Source organism: Sitophilus oryzae, unplaced genomic scaffold (genome assembly GCF_002938485.1).
Source record: "Sitophilus oryzae breed Bouriz unplaced genomic scaffold, Soryzae_2.0 scaffold_1660_pilon_pilon, whole genome shotgun sequence".
NCBI classification, from domain to species: Eukaryota; Metazoa; Arthropoda; class Insecta; order Coleoptera; family Curculionidae; genus Sitophilus; species Sitophilus oryzae.
Genome location: NW_022146348.1, coordinates 857,055 through 873,248, shown reverse-complemented (window position 1 = coordinate 873,248; position 16,194 = coordinate 857,055). Strand labels below are relative to the sequence as shown.

Here is a 16,194-nt window from a genome sequence, read left to right as displayed (position 1 = left end):
ACAAATTATTACTGTTATTATTATTTATTAAACCAGTCTTTGCTTAAAAACATTAAAAATAATTTTCCTACATCCAAAATAACAAGTATTATTGCAGTGTAACAACAGAATATTAAGAAAAAAAATGCAAAATATATAGACATACTATCCCTAACTAACTAAAGCCAAACAATAATATTCCTTGCTAATATCAACTAATACCAATATATGGCAACAGCGCCCTTCATAATGTATTTTCTGTGTAAATACTAGCACATCAATAAAAAAAAAAATGTGTCCTTATCTTTATCGGACTCGGCAAAAAATCAAAGATGCTGGCTTCTTTCATAGCATTGCCACCGACCGCTGTCGGGTTCCTCGGAAAGAAACCTACGTCTAAAAAAACTAAAATTCAGTTAATATTTTATTACATTCGATTCTGACTAATAAATGAATTTCATAAATGAATGAATTTTATAAATGAATAGTTTTTGCTGCCGAATTACTAGAATACAATATTTCAAGGCAGATGACGCATCTATTCGATAATTTTTATTCGAATAGTTTTCAAAGAATGTTTTCTTACTAGCTATCGAATTATTCGAATGAATTGCAACTATCGAATGTTTCGATAGTATTCATTCGATAGTTCCCACTACTACTCAAGACCGCAAGAGTCTTACATGCTGGGTGTTGGTCTTGCGTTAGTTTTGACTTGGTCTTACACAAAAAGATATATCAAGATCAAGACCAGTCTTGCTTATTACTAATTTCATTGGCGAATGTTTTATAATTAACAATAATAATGTTATTCTCACCATTTTATTACAGCGGCAATATTTTTGAGTAAGTTAGCGATTATCAAGTATGTGTACCTGAAAGTAGAAATTTAATGGTTTCTAATAAATTTACCTTAACGCTCTGCTAAGTTTATCGTAATTCATGTTGGGTTTTGACTTTCTTTCGCCCCATCGTCTTGCCACTTCGTCTGGATCAGTCAATTTGAATTCACCGTTTGTGCCCTCCCAAGTTATACAGGCTGCGTTTGCCGAATCACTCAACAATTCTAACAGAAATTGCCATAGTTGAATTTGTCCAGAACCTGAAAAAATAACAGATGGATCAGAAAGTTATTCAATCTGAACTAATCCTAAATTTTATACTAAGTATTTTTCAAGGTAAGTATCTCAGATTTTTTATAAATCATGTTAGATCTTTTAAAAGCTGTCCGTCTTTACCACACTGGATCTGGATTTACCACATCTCTCGAATATACAAAGGGCTTTTTCAGAATTGCGCCAAAGAGATAAAAATAATTAGATACTTAACATTCTAACACCCTATAAGATGTTTGTAACAAAATTGATTCCACGCCTAAAAATATCTTTTATTGGACTATCAAATAGCCATTTTAAGGCTGCAAATTAAAGAATCTTACTTTATTAAAAAACTAATAAACCGTTTACTTTAAAATTGATTGCTTTTAAATACTGCACGCTCATATTATTTTTGAGGTGTGAAATCAGAAGACCCAATACGGCGCTGATAATTCCAATGGCGAATTGCAAGTGCACGAATTACAAGTGCACAGGGGACAGTTTAATATATCGCAGATCGCGGGAGTGTCGCGGGGAACAAAGTGTACGGACATATTCCGATTAGTAGTGAACGAAGTGATCAGGGGATGCGGTAAAATAACGCCAGATAGAAAAATTGCCAAAGTTTTAATGTATCCATTTCAAGTATATGACGAATTGTTTACGGAATAAATAGAATTAATATTAAAATTTATATTGGGTTTTCCTCAAGAAGAAACATTATATTTGGGAGTTTGCATGCACATGATCACTTATTGAGGAACCGGCAACGGCTCAGCTACGGCGAAATACCGGTTCCCCATAGATCACCGAAGTTAAGCGACGTTAGACAACGCGAGTGGATGGACGAGTAACAGCGGGGAAACACAGAAACTGCTCTGTACCAGTTAACCGAGCTAATACAGGCAAGCCTGGATAGCAAAGAAACAGCAATTTGTGCCTTCTTGGACATTGCAGGGGCGTTTCACAATATACCTCACAAGGTGGTCAAGCGATCTCTGGAAACAAGAGTGGTGAACAGTACGATAATTCGCTGGTTTTGGGAAATGCTCTCACGAATAACAGAGGCTGAGATAGGTACCTATAGATTCCGTATAAAAACTGTAGTTGTTAAAACAACGCAAGGAACTCCACAAGGTGGAGTGACCTCCCCCTTACTGTGGAGCTTGGTGGTGCATGAACTACTAGAAGAATTAACTCTAGCGGGAATACACTGCATAGGATATTGACTTAGTCATGATTACACGGGGGAAACATGAAGGCACCCTGTGTAATATTTTCCAAAGAGGACTCCGCATTGCTGAGAGATGGTGCAGGACTGTCGGGCTGAGCATCAACTCAGATAAAACCGCGGTAGTGTCATTCGACAGCGAAGTGTAAAAAACTTGAAAAAAATCCATCTAGATGGAAATACTGCCATCGCAAGAAATGAAATATCTGGGAATAACCCTGGACAGTAAACTTCTCTGGAACAGGCATATTAAGAACATTACCAGCAAAGCCATAAAGGCTCTCATGATATGCAGAAGACTGGCGGGAAATAGGTGGGGGCTGCGCCCTTAACATTTTGCGCTTGATGTATACCATGATAGTAAGACCCAATTACCTATGGGGCAGTTGCTTGGCACACAAAACTAGAGCAACGTACAGCAAGGCAAAACCTGTGCAAAGTACAGAGACTGGCATGTATCTGCATCACAGGTGCCATGAGAACATGTCCAAGAGCAGCAATGGAGGTCATTCTAGACCTAACACCACTGCATATTGTCGTCAGTAGTTATTCCAATGCGACAATGATTACCATTATCAGGTCATTGACGGAAACATGACGGAAGAATTGGCAGGAAAAGGGCATGGAACACCATCAAAAATAAAATTCCACTTCTTCAACTGTGGATAACATACCAAGAATTTACAACTTTGAGAAACATCTCACTGTTGTATTGAGTAATAAAAAGGATTGGAAGGAAGAAACATTTGCTCAGCATGTAAAAGACCATACCATAACGTGGTATATTGATGCTTCCAAAACCAAAGCAGGGACAGGAATAGGAGTATTTAGGCCGAAAACTAAATACTCCGAATTAATGGGCACCTACCCCAGCATCCTTCATGTAGAAATTTATGCTATCGAAAGATGCGTACAATTTATCTTAGATAGGAACTATCGAAAACAGGAAATGGCCATCTTATCCGATAGTCAAGCAGCACTAAACGCGATCAACTCAGTAACCATTAATTCGAAGTTGATCAAAGAATGCCTAGAGAAGGTCAACAAATTAGACAAAGAAAATAAATTACTCCTACTCTAGGTGCCTGCTCACCAAGGGATAGAAGGCAATGAAAAAGCAAATGATCTAGCTAGGAAAGGATCGAACACTCCACTAACTGGACCAGAACCGTTCTGTTTTCCAAGCGGAAACCAACTGAAAGCGGAACTGAAGAATCTGGAAGACTCCAACCGTAACTTGGAATGGGTGTCCTCCAACGGTCCAAGACACTCGAAAAAGTTCCTCAGAACCTACGACCGAGAAAAATCAAAGGTTTTCCTTGATTTAAGTAAAAACAATCTTCGGATTGTCACGGGGTTTCTAACAGGACACTGTCTCCTCAACTGAACACCTCAGTAGGCTGAAGCTGAGAAACAACGGCGAATGCAGATTCTGAAAATGGGGAAACACCAGAACACCTTATCACTGAGTGCGCCGAGACGACGACCATTCGTACCATGAACTTTGGTACGGCTGATGTCAAGGATGGAGAGCTAGCCTCTGTGGAACCGTCTCAGATACTGGCTTTTGTTAAAGCCTTGAGACTGTATGATGAGTTATAACTCGTTATAAGGGGAACACACAATAGATCTTTAAGGTATCGGTGACTAACTCCCCTCCTAAACATTCTACATTCTACATTCTAGGCACGGACCTTAATATACAGTATGTCCCCGGATTTTCTTTACAAGAAGAAAAACTTTTTTAATGTTGTAATTTTGACAAAAATGCATTCTTCACAAACATTTTTGCTTGTTCTAAAATGGTTAATCCCGTTTATACTTTCACAAATTTCCATACTGTTTTAGATGAATTTAAAAAAAAACATGAAAACTTGGTTGAATTTCCTAAAAATCAAAAGGCGTTCTATGATAATACAATTTCAATTTTATTCTTTGATAGATGGATTTTTGATTAACGTCATATTTTTTGCTGTTGTTAAAGTATCACATTTTCCGATAACTATTATGACCCTTTCCGTAGCATTGAACTAAATACATTTTGTGCTTCTTTAAAGTTTTAAAAGACCAAAAAATATGACGTTAATTAAAATTCTATCAATAACAATGTATCAAAGAATGAAAACAAAATTATATTCCCAAAGAAACGCGTTTTGTTGAGCTGGCGGCTCGCTGGTCACTCTATTTAGATAAATAAATATTTTTATTTCATAAAAAAAATTTGCTTATTCTAAAATGGCTAATCCCGTTTATACTTTTGCAAATTTCCATACCGTTTTAAAGAAAACTAAGAAAAACATGAAAATATGGTTAAATTTTTATAAGATCTAAAAATGATAAGGCGTTTCTATGATTGTGCGACACTAAATTGAGTCTTTTTTCTACTTTTTAACTTAACGGATGATCATTTTAAAAGGTGTATTTCTATGAAAATTAAATTCACCGATTTTCATTACCATTATCAAAACACTACTTCTATTTCCTTATTCTGGGCCGTTATAATTTCGATACGGACCGGTTATTAATAATATGCGAGGGCACCCGCTGCCCGTCGAGGATATGCAAAACAGGCGTGTCTAAATCACCGGCGCCGGAACGTAACATGCGTCGGTTTCCTTCCGCCAGCGGCGCATTTACAAGCGAAACGACACGAAATTTGAATTTCTAATGGCGGGGCGGCCGGCACGCCCGCCTAAGGTCGCGGCGTATCGCCGAAAAAATCGCGCTCGCGGCCGACATTTTGTTTTGTTAGTGTAATTAGCGAAAATTGGCGGCGTATTATTCACAGAAATGAGGTGTTCCCGATAAATGAGAAACGACATTACCGACACGATCGCTATTGGAAGGGTAACGAATGGGGCCGTTGCACGGAACTGACTTTCCCTTTCTAGCTTTTACAATAATAATTTATAGGCCAGTCGGTAAAAAAACTTTTAAGTTAAACGGTTTTATCTTATGTGCACTGAAAACTAGAAAATAATAATAACAATTAGGTATTTAGAACTTCTAGTTCAGAAATATTTTAGTACTAGGCAGAATAGCTTTTAGGCATATTAGACTAAAATAAAAACGTGGGGCCCATTAACTATTGCTGTAATACTTTCTTCTATACTAAGTGTGGATTGCATCGACTTACTATAATCGTAACTGGAGCTTTTGACAATCAATAACCAGCCGTGGCGGCTTCACCAGCGAACGCCGAGCTCATGATCTACCAAAGTATAAAGATATGCTTTGCCATCGGTAGGATTTCAGAGGGGCCCCACGTTTTTATTTTAGTCTAATATGCCTAAAAGCTATTCTGCCTAGTACTAAAATATTTCTGAACTAGAAGTTCAAAATACCTAATTGTTATTATTATTTTCTAGTTTTCAGTGCACATAAGATAAAACCGTTTAACTTAAAAGTTTTTACCGATTTTTATTTTCTAGTTTTTAGTATTTAACGGAAATGCCTACCGAATATTCCTCATTCTATTTAATTCATTTAGTGCATCATTATTACATGGTTTTTTACCTGATAATATATTACAATCTAATTCCTCAATACATAGCCCTTCCAGAGACTTGACTCGACTTAGAGCCACGTATGTTTGCCCTTCCTCAAACAATTTTGAGCCCAAATACACTACTGCATGGTCGACTGTGCTGCCCTGCCTTTTATGGACGGTGGATGCCCATGACAAAATTAAGGATAACATCCTTCTTTCAGCCGTACCATAATTGAATTTTGCTGGAAACTGTATGGCTTTCGGGTGTATAACGTGTATGCCGTCTCTGCCAAAGTCAATCCAAACTGATGGTACATCTGTTTCGTACATTTGGGTTCGACGGAACTGAGGCCAAACAATTTCTGTAATGTGGCCTATAGCACCATTTACCAATCCTTTTGTAACGTCAATGTTGGACCGCAACATTTTCACAAATTCATCACCTATTTTTTTTATCTGTCCTTCTAACGTCACACAATCTTGGACACAACTGTTCTGGACACGACTACTCATGCCCTCACCTAATACGCCATTTTGTAACGACGTTCATCTTGGATTTTAAATTTTGTCATAATCACAGTATTCTACTAGTGTAGCCCTTTCATTTGATACCCATATTGAGGGGGTTGTGGAAAAATATGAAATCCGCCATTTTGTACCGGCGGCCATCTTAGATTTACAATGTTATTGATATTACTGTATTGTATTGTCATCGGAACTAAAGGTGTGTACCAAATTTCAGATCAATCTGACAACAGGAAGGTACTTAAATTTCAATTTCTAATTTCGACCCAAATAAACAAACAAATAAATAAATACCGTACGGGTCGAGCTAAATAAAACCGTTTAAAAATAGCTTATGGCGGGAGCAAATCCGGACAAGCTAGAATAAATTTTATTTTGTTTAGTTTAGTGTAAGGAACCACGTGTTAAATTTGCACCGCCCTCAAAGCCCGGATTTGGCCGCCATCTTGGAAAAAATGGCTAAAATTCGGTTTATTTTTCATTATTTGTCAATAACTCGATTTCTATCAACTTTAATTGCAAAATATGTAGAGACCAAAATTAAAGAAGAGGAAAAACTCTATAAAAAACGTTCTATGTACTTTTTCCGTGCGATGACCCGTTTCCAAGTTATGTCGGTTTAAACTCGCTAAATATATTATAAGCAGTTATTATTTTCTCTATTCTAGGCAGTTACTAAGCACTAAGCAGGTACAGCTATGGTATGGGAATGAAAAAATACCTCTAGATTGGGGATAGAAAAACTCAAAGAATAGGTTGATGCCCATAGCTAATTCCCAAGATGCAGCTCCCCAAGAATTATTAATGGTGGGTTCATACAGCCAAATAAAATAAAATAAGAATAAAATAAAATAAAATAAGAAAGTTGGTTATATGGGATACCGTACATGCGTTCATACAGCCAAATAAAATAACAAATAAAATAAGAAGTCTTTGTCTTTTAACTTCTTGTTTTATTTTATGTGAAAACGGCTTTGCGCACGCTTAATTCTAACCTACAAATATTTTCAGTTTGGATTTAATTTATTTTATAATTTCACATAAGTAAAATGTATAATATAATAGGCAACGAATAAATAAATATACTATAAATAGTAAAATTACTATAAACAATCGTAAAAGTTAACTTTTATCCAGTCTCATCGTACTGCGCATGAGCAAATATATATTTCTTATTTTATTTTATTTGACTGTATGAACGCACACAAATAGAATTCCTTATTTCTTATTTTATTTTATTCTTATTTTATTTTATTTGGCTGTATGAACCCACCATGAATCTGATTTCATGTAAATGTGCCGAAGGTTGTAATACATCTTATAGGTGTGCTCGGTAATGTGTGTACTTTGTCAGGGCAAATCATGTTCGAATAGTTTGGAGGTGGCAAAATTAGACGAAGATGAGTACGAGGACAATTTTCCTTTCGATAAAGATCAACCAAAAGAATATTCTGCACCTTATGAACTAGATCTGGAATATCTCTACAGAAGTGGAAGACATTCAGGAAGATTATATTGAACAGCCAGCAACATAAAAAAAAACGAAGAAACTCTGACGAACCTTCCACCTCAAAAGAAACCTAAGTTGACGACATGTGGATTAGGGCTATTGGAAATGGGGAGACCACTCAAAAAAAAAACGCGTCGGGTACTTTACCTCAAAACTCCCTGAGAGATAAGGTGGTTAAACTTGATTTTCTACCAGTCGCTCAACAATAAAAATTTAGTCCGTTATTGCGGTCATAATTCAAATTGCGTTCTACCATTATGACCGCGACAGCAGGCTATTGCCAACCAGTAGCAAACAAGTTTTTAGGCTTTATGTCTCGGGGGTGCCGCTCAAGGTATAACCCCGGATATATTGAACACGTATATTATATCAAACTTTAGTTTTGTTTTCGTCAAATTCGATACTTTGGATAATCGCATGAAAAAGAACCACATAACGTTTTTTTATAGAGTTTTTCCTCTTCTTTAATTTTGGTCTCCACATATTTTGACCTAAAGTTGATAGAAATCGAATTATTGACAAATAATGAAAAATAAACCGAATTTTAGCCAATTTTTCCAAGATGGCGGCCAAATCCGGGCTTTGAGGAGAGTGCCAATTTAATACGTGCTTCTCGACACCAAACTAAAAAAATAAAACTTATTCCAGCTTGTCCGGATTTGCTCCCGCCATCGATGCACTTGCCGACTGGCTTCCCTGGAGGATGTAGGATCTGTCTCCATTTTTCCAGCTCTTTAACTTGATATCTCCTTACACCTGATACCGGTGTTGTCCCGTATCCATAATAGAGAATATATCACTCTTTCTCTATTGCTTCCTTGGATTTGAGGTCAATTCCTATTGTGAGGACCTGACCATGACCCCTCGAGTTGATGATTCGCCAATTCGATGTCCTTACATTGGAGTTCAGAGCCTGGATAATACTCAGCTGGTAGGTGATGTGTTTCCCTTTGCTCCTCGGCAGAAAGACCGTGATGAAAGACACCTCTTTTGGGATGTTTTCTCCCTTTACTGCAACCAGTCCTGGCCCTTGCCAAGCTTTAAGCTTAGGTTGTGACGATGTTTCTAAACCAAAGCAGAAACAGGATTCGAGGGCCGAAAACTAAATACTCCGAACCAATACCTCAGCATTATTCAGGCATAAATCTACGCTATCGAAAGATGCGTACAACTTATCTTAGATAGAAACTATCGGAAATAAGAAATAGCCATCTTAATCCGATAATCAAGCGGCCTTCAATCTAATGGCATTGCGATGTCTTTATTTTTCTAATATATTTTTAAGTTTTCCAAATTATGTTCACTGTCTTATTCTTCTTTGAATCTCTAGTGTCTGTTTTTCTCTTCCTACCCCTACTACCTTTTGTCCCATATATACATATCCTTCTACCTATTCCAGTTCTTGATGTTATTTGTACATTGCTTGTCATTTTCATGGTGCATTACTTCTGTAGATTAATGTTTAATCCTATTTGTTGGGACACATCATTCAATTTATTCAGCATTTGTTTTAATTTATCCATATATGTTGTTATTATGACAATATTGTGTAAATATCGTAGATAACTTAAGGTGCGTCCAGATTTGAGCATTTTAGTCCGAACGAATAAAATGAACTGAACGCGCGCTAGGTTTGGACCTGTCTCCGAGCCGATCCGAACACGCCAAAAGTTTTCCGGACGGTGTCATTTAAAAAATACATTTTTCTGTCAAATAAAATGGGGAAAAATGAAAAAAAAAATGATTTCCTATGTACAGGTCGGCGCGGGGCGGCGATGCAACACACGGTATGTTTGAGATGCGTCTTTAATAATGTTAATAGTTATTTCTCTAATAACTATACATAAATATGTTTTACAAGTAAACTTGTTTAAAAAAAAGTCCCCCCCCTTCAACCTTTTTCTTCATTTTCTTATTGCCAATATTCAGTTTGAGCAATACATTTTTAATATCAAACAGAAAAAATCAAATCTCTATTATAAAACACTGCGACCCTCACTGCTTAGACGCCCCATCGCCCCCTGTACGAACGAAACAAAAAAGCAATTACCACTCATTTAAATGTCATTAGGTCGGTCAACAAAATCACACGCGGCCCCCGTAACGCCGCGGCGTTCTGGGCGTGGTTGCCAGATTTATGCTTTAAAAAAGGAGGAAAACGTTCGCAGTTAATGACACCGTTTGGCTTTTGTTTTACGGTCGGGCGATCGGCGCCCCCTCTACGACCGTAAATATAGGTAAGGTGACACGTGGCTTGGCCTTTAGTCATCTGTTTTTCGACCGGTGGCGACTTGATTTCGTTGGACACGCGATCGACGACTTTTGACTCGATCGTGTGGGAAAATAGAATGGATCGTGATTTATTTCGTGAAAAAGTAAACCATTTGAATGGTGGCATTAGTAAGAGATGTAATATTGGACGCTAACTGAGAGAGTATTGAAGTCATGATTATAGATGATATGATAGGCCCTCGCCGCCGCAATGGAGGGTCCCACCTGGGACCCACTCCTAGTCAATACAATACGAAAATCCCACTTAAGATGGGCTGATCACGTATGCAGAATGCAAGAAAACCGCATACCAAAATCTCTGCTTTACGGTGATCTTGTAGACGGTAATAGTGCGGTAAGAGTAGACGGTAAGAGTGCGGTAGGCAGATAACATCACGTATCGGGCTTTTCAGTCACAGAAAAGCTCATGAAAGAAAACGCCTTGCGTGACCATCTTCTTTATGTGTGTCGAATACTCGTCAGCGAGCAACGGCTGTATGTATGTACGAGCTCTAACAACTATCTGTTGGGACAAGGTCTTTTTTTGCAATAACAATAGTAATTTGTTAAAACGACTCAATTTATTTTATTTATTATTCTAAATTCAAACATTACAATATGATCTAGACAATTTTACTATATTTTTATAACTTTGCAAACAAATCACTTTTGATAATGCCAAAATCAAGCCACATTTGTTGACAACTATATATATTGGGACAGCACAACAAGAAATTTGTTTAATACGGAGTTACATCACCTTTCGCCTTAACAACTGCCTGAACTCTTAATGGCATTGTATTTACCAAAGATTGGCACATTTGAGGAGAAAATCCCAAATTTCCTGCAGTTTTGTCCGCAAAACAAAAATTGTTCGTTGAGGGTGGTTTCTTAAATATTGGTTCATTTTATGCCACACAGTTTCTATAACATTGAGGTCCGGACTACTTGCAGGATGGGATAGAACTTTTATATTATTATTACCGAACCAATTTTTAGTTGATTTTGCTGAATGGCACGATGCTCCTTGTTGGAAAATATAGTCTTCGTTTGGAAACAATTCTAGAGCACTAGGCAAAAGTGAGGTCTCAAGTATATGTTGATATTTTTGGGCGTTAACAGTGCCATCTAGAAAATTTAATTTGCCCAAACCTCTTGCTGACATGCAACCCCAAACCATAATCCCCTTAGGAAATTTAACATCCCTATTCAAGCAATCTTTATGAAAGGCTTCTGCTTTATTTCGTATTATTCGTTTTCGATGATCTCCAACGCAAACATCAAATTTAGACTCATCACTAAATATGACGTTATTCCAATCATTTTGTGTCCACGATAATTTAGATTTTGCCCAATTTTAGCGATTTTTCTTTTGAATTTCTGTCAGTAGCGGTTTTTCTTCGGTCTAAATAAGAATTTGTATAAATAATCTTCAGGTAATCGATTATCCACACAAAATAAAGTTTACCTTGTAAAACCCCAGACCGCATTTACGGATATATTTTCGGCAACATTCTCTTGATATATTTAAACCAGTTACAGTATTCCATTTAACTGTTACTTCGCGAAGAGTACTTTTTCTCGCAGACTTGCAAAATTTTACTACAATTTGTCTCTCTGAGATGCAACTTTTGGTCTTCCCGAACTTTTACCTCTAACGTCTACATTCGCCGTATTTTTTTATTATTTTAAAGACCGTGGTTTTTGGAATACTTAAATCATCAGAAATTTTCGAATTGTTTTTCCCGTACTGTATTGACGAATGATAATTTCGCGTAGTTTTTGATTTGTAGCTTTTCCACGGACCATTACTTTGGATTAAATTAACAAAATTGAAAATTAAAAAAATTAAAATTACTTACAGTAAATCTCACTACTCAAAGTATCGAGTCACTTACAAGCTGTCAATGCTGAAGTAAACAGTTTGCGACATTTGTGACGTTTATAGCAAAGCCGCCTATGATGATATTAATTATTTAAAAATACTTGTCCCAACATTTAGTTGTCAGCAAATTTGTCCTTTTATGAACAAAATCCGCTACTGTAAATATGGATTGATTTACAAATTCATAAAAATATTGTCAAGTTGTTTAGGATATATGGCTATGTTTATATTTAAAAAATTAAACATATATTTTTCAGTCATTTTGAAAAACCAGGGCAATAATTCCAAAATTTGACCTTGTCCCAACATATAGTTGTTAGGGCTCGTATGTATATGAAACAAAAAATCAAAAACCTCATATGTTTATCTAAATCATTTTAAATTGTTCCCCAAACAATTTAACGAATGTTAGAAAGTAATTCTCAGAAAAATGAACGCAAAGTGTACCAGAAAAAGAAATTACCTCTGTCTAATCTCCTTTTGGCGTTTTCGAAATCATAAAAAGCTTTCCGGTCAGCGCCGTTTAAACTTTCCGTTTTCGATTTTTGGCTGTTTAATACGGCAAAAATTGGCCTCGATTCCTCCTTAATTACGCCGAAAAAATTAGCGTTCGCGCTCGTAATTTCGGTTAAAATAGGGGCAATTTCTCGTCAGCCAAAGTACGCAATTTAATTTCGATTAAGGTGCTTACCTGAACTCGCTAAACGGCTGGTGGTGGGCCCGAACATTTGATAAGGATCTGAAAAGGAAAAAGAAGAAATATGATTTTCTGATATAACTTTAAATAATTGACAATTTGCGTTTTTCATGCTATTCCGTTTATAACACAGTAACACAACTATAGCAAAATATAAGGGGGGAAAACGAAATCGTTGTGCTTTTTTTAGTAAACTCTTTTTGTAACATCGTGTAGCGCTCCACAACGTATCAGGATCCTGTTACCCTTCTGTTACTGAAGAACGACGATCATTAATAACGACAAAACTATAAATCTATACTAGTCTTTGCTAATATCAAGGTGTTTCAAAACAAATGCGAAAAACTTTAGGGGGTGATTCCTTGTTCAAAATAAAGGGTAGTTTGCTTTATAAACGTTGGGTCAAAAGTCAACCATTAGGGAGATATCGCGGTACAAAGATGGCGGAAAAATAATGTTTTTATTTTTTATCTTGAAAACGAAAAGAGATAGACTAATGAAATTTTATGGAAGCATTACTGTTATGAAAACACACTTTCAGGTAATTTTTTTACTTTTTTAAAATGAGTGGAAGGGGTTGAAATAAACTATCCCTATCATTCTTGTTAACGAAATTTAAAGAAAAATCTTATCAAACACATGCAAATGCTTTAATTTGGATAGTTTAGTTTGTTTAGAAACTTTTTTACCTCTTGTGTTTTTTTGATAAAACTCACCGATTGGAAATTAAAAAATATAATGTAAAGCATTACATGTCAGAACAAAAAACATTTTTAGATTAAGAATCTAGTGATAATAACGATAATAATAATCATCTAGATAATAACGTATTGCAGTAGAGTAATGTCAAATAAAATAATATTAGAAACATCCTAAAAAGTAACAGCGGTCGACTAGATTTTTTCCTAAAAAAATTACAGCAGCCCACTAGATTCTTTATCAGAAAATGTTTTTTGTCCTGACATGTAATGCTTTACATTTTATTTTTTAATTTCAAATCGGTGAGTTTTATAAAAAAAAATACAAGAGATAAAAAAGTTTCTAAACAAACTAAAATATCCAAATTAATTTTTTTGCATGTGTTTGATAAGATTTTTCTTTAAATTTCGTTAACAAGAATGATAGGGGTAGTTTATTTCAACCCCTTCCACTCATTTTAAAAAAGTAAAAATTACCAGAAAGTGTTTTCATAACAGTAATGCTTCCATAAAATTTTATTAGTCTTATCTCTTTTCGTTTTCAAGATAAAAAATAAAAACATTATTTTTCCGCCATCTTTGTACCGCAATATCTCCCTAATGGTTGACTTTTGACCCAACGTTTATGAAGCAAACTACCCTTTATTTTGAACAAGGAATCACCCCCTGAAGTTTTTCGCATTTGTTTTGAAACACCCTGTATAAAATCGTTAAGTTATGCCGTATGTTATCGGATCCGGACCTAAAGGAACTAGAGGAACTAAATAAAAGACTAGTTTACGTATGGATCAGCCAGCGCGATTGATGCTGTAGAGGAACTATTAAAAGACTAGATCACGGGAATCTATTCAGTCGGCAGATTCGAGATATAATACAAGGCGACGACGATGGATTCGGCCTTGTCTATTACCACAGAAAATTGTCGTGGATACTGATTTGATTTTTAGTTTGTTTTTTAAATATTTTATGGGAATGTTTCACTTTAGGTCCCTAAAATTAAGAAATATCTTATAAAACGAAGTAGATATTCTGAATTTTTAGACAAAAACAAAAAACTTGAAGTGAGGAAAAATGCAATTTTTCGTAAAATTTTTGTGATATTTGCTCCAATTGATTTGTGATATAGTTTTTTAAATTCTGATTTGAGTTTGTTTTTTTAACTGCAATAAAACTTACCTATATGTTTTTAACATACACAATTACAAGTCTCGTTATATCTCCGTACATTATAAAAATTATACAGATCATACTGTGAATCGTTCTGTCTGACAACGAAACACATTAGCAAGCAAGGGGGATGTCAATGTTAGCCGGGAACTATTGTGAACTAAAGACCTAGTTCAAGGAACTATTCCTCTGGAGGAACTAGAACTAAGGAACTAGTTCCTCCCAAGGGACTAGAATTCCCACCTCTAGATCTACCACCCCTTAAAATACTTGTACTTATTTCTGGGACACCCTGTATATTCATCATATGCAGACATTTAAAAACCTATTTACGGCTTCGCTGTAAAATCAATAGGAGAGCCAATATCTGAACAGTTCAAACTTTGCATGGAATTTCTTATGTTTCCAACGCCGATGCACCACCCAGTACAGAATTTTTGTCTGTTGAAATTATATTCCAATTAAATTGACAGAAGTCTGTCATTGGAGTGAACCATTAACCTACAACTATTAAAATCTAAAATAAGAAATTATAGCATTCAGGGCCCGTATTCTGTAACTTTGAAAACGCTAAGCGCTTTTAGACGCTCAGCGTATATGACGTTAATTTTCGCAGAGCGCGCACTTAATTAACGCTTTCGGTATTCTCGTCTGACGCGCTTAGCGTCTTTACTGATTGCGCTGAGCGCTTTGAAAACGGTTACCTTAAAGGATCGTTTTGCTTGTCGAACTGTCAGTGAAAATCGAAAAAATTGTGATTTTCTGCGTTATCTTGCTCTTTAGTGAAAATTACTACTTCTTCTATAAATTCCTTAATAAGTAATTATGATAATTTACGACTTGGTAGCTATAAATATTGTTCAAAACATCGAAAATGCTGAGAAGCGTCTTCAACACTTCCCTCGTATAATAAGAATAATGACATATCCATAGAAAAATAGCTTAACATAACTCAACAATAGGTTATGAAATTCAGGTAACATTGACATTTTTCATTGTTACATCCGTCAGTTATCAACTTTTGACTATTACCTATATTAGAAATTGTGATGTTGCCAATATGTGCTCAACGCGTATCCAGAACACGACTCGCATGGCAACGAGAATACCAAAATCCACTGCCTTGCGTTTCGCTAATCGAATACTTGCGCTCACCGCTTTGAAAACGTAACGTTTTTATGTCAAAGTTACAGAATACAGGCCCAGATCCATTGTTAGACAACCGAATGGCGTTCCAAAATACATATATTTTGTTCTTGCGTGTTTTAGGTCTAGATTAACATCGTCAATAAAACCGGTATGATAATGACGAGATTAGAATAAAGCTACAATATTTGGCCGTTGGAAAACACGAATTTTCTGTCATAAACGTTGTTATTACGAAATTTTCGTTTCGGTCGAGAACCTGTACCACTGTAATTATTATAATCTAACTTCTAACCATGTTTTATTACGGATATTTTACTATTTTCTTCGCCAAAAAAATGGTGATTTTCCTCTGTGCATAATGTTTGTTAGTTTTTCAGTGCGCATTGTATGTCGTGATTCGGTAGAAAAGCCTCTGATTGGTTTTAGTGGCATGGTCATTAAGGATATTCGCTAGAGTAGTTTGGGAGAAACGCGTGGGTTTGGTTGTTTCATGGA

The 16,194-nt window shown here is 35.9% G+C and overlaps 1 protein-coding gene across 1 annotated transcript in view; it reads right to left on the bottom strand.

Annotated features, from left to right (window-relative positions):
- The window catches only part of LOC115880892 (transcriptional regulator ERG homolog), a 125,578-nt gene that overhangs the window by 27,468 nt on the left and 81,916 nt on the right, over positions 1–16,194 (bottom strand). Inside the window, exons 4-5 of the mRNA XM_030898220.1 lie at positions 12,680–12,727; positions 892–1,081 (exon numbers count right to left, since the gene is read on the bottom strand). Coding sequence (XP_030754080.1) covers positions 892–1,081; positions 12,680–12,727 — 238 coding nt within the window. The remainder of the gene's footprint in view (positions 1–891; positions 1,082–12,679; positions 12,728–16,194) is intronic.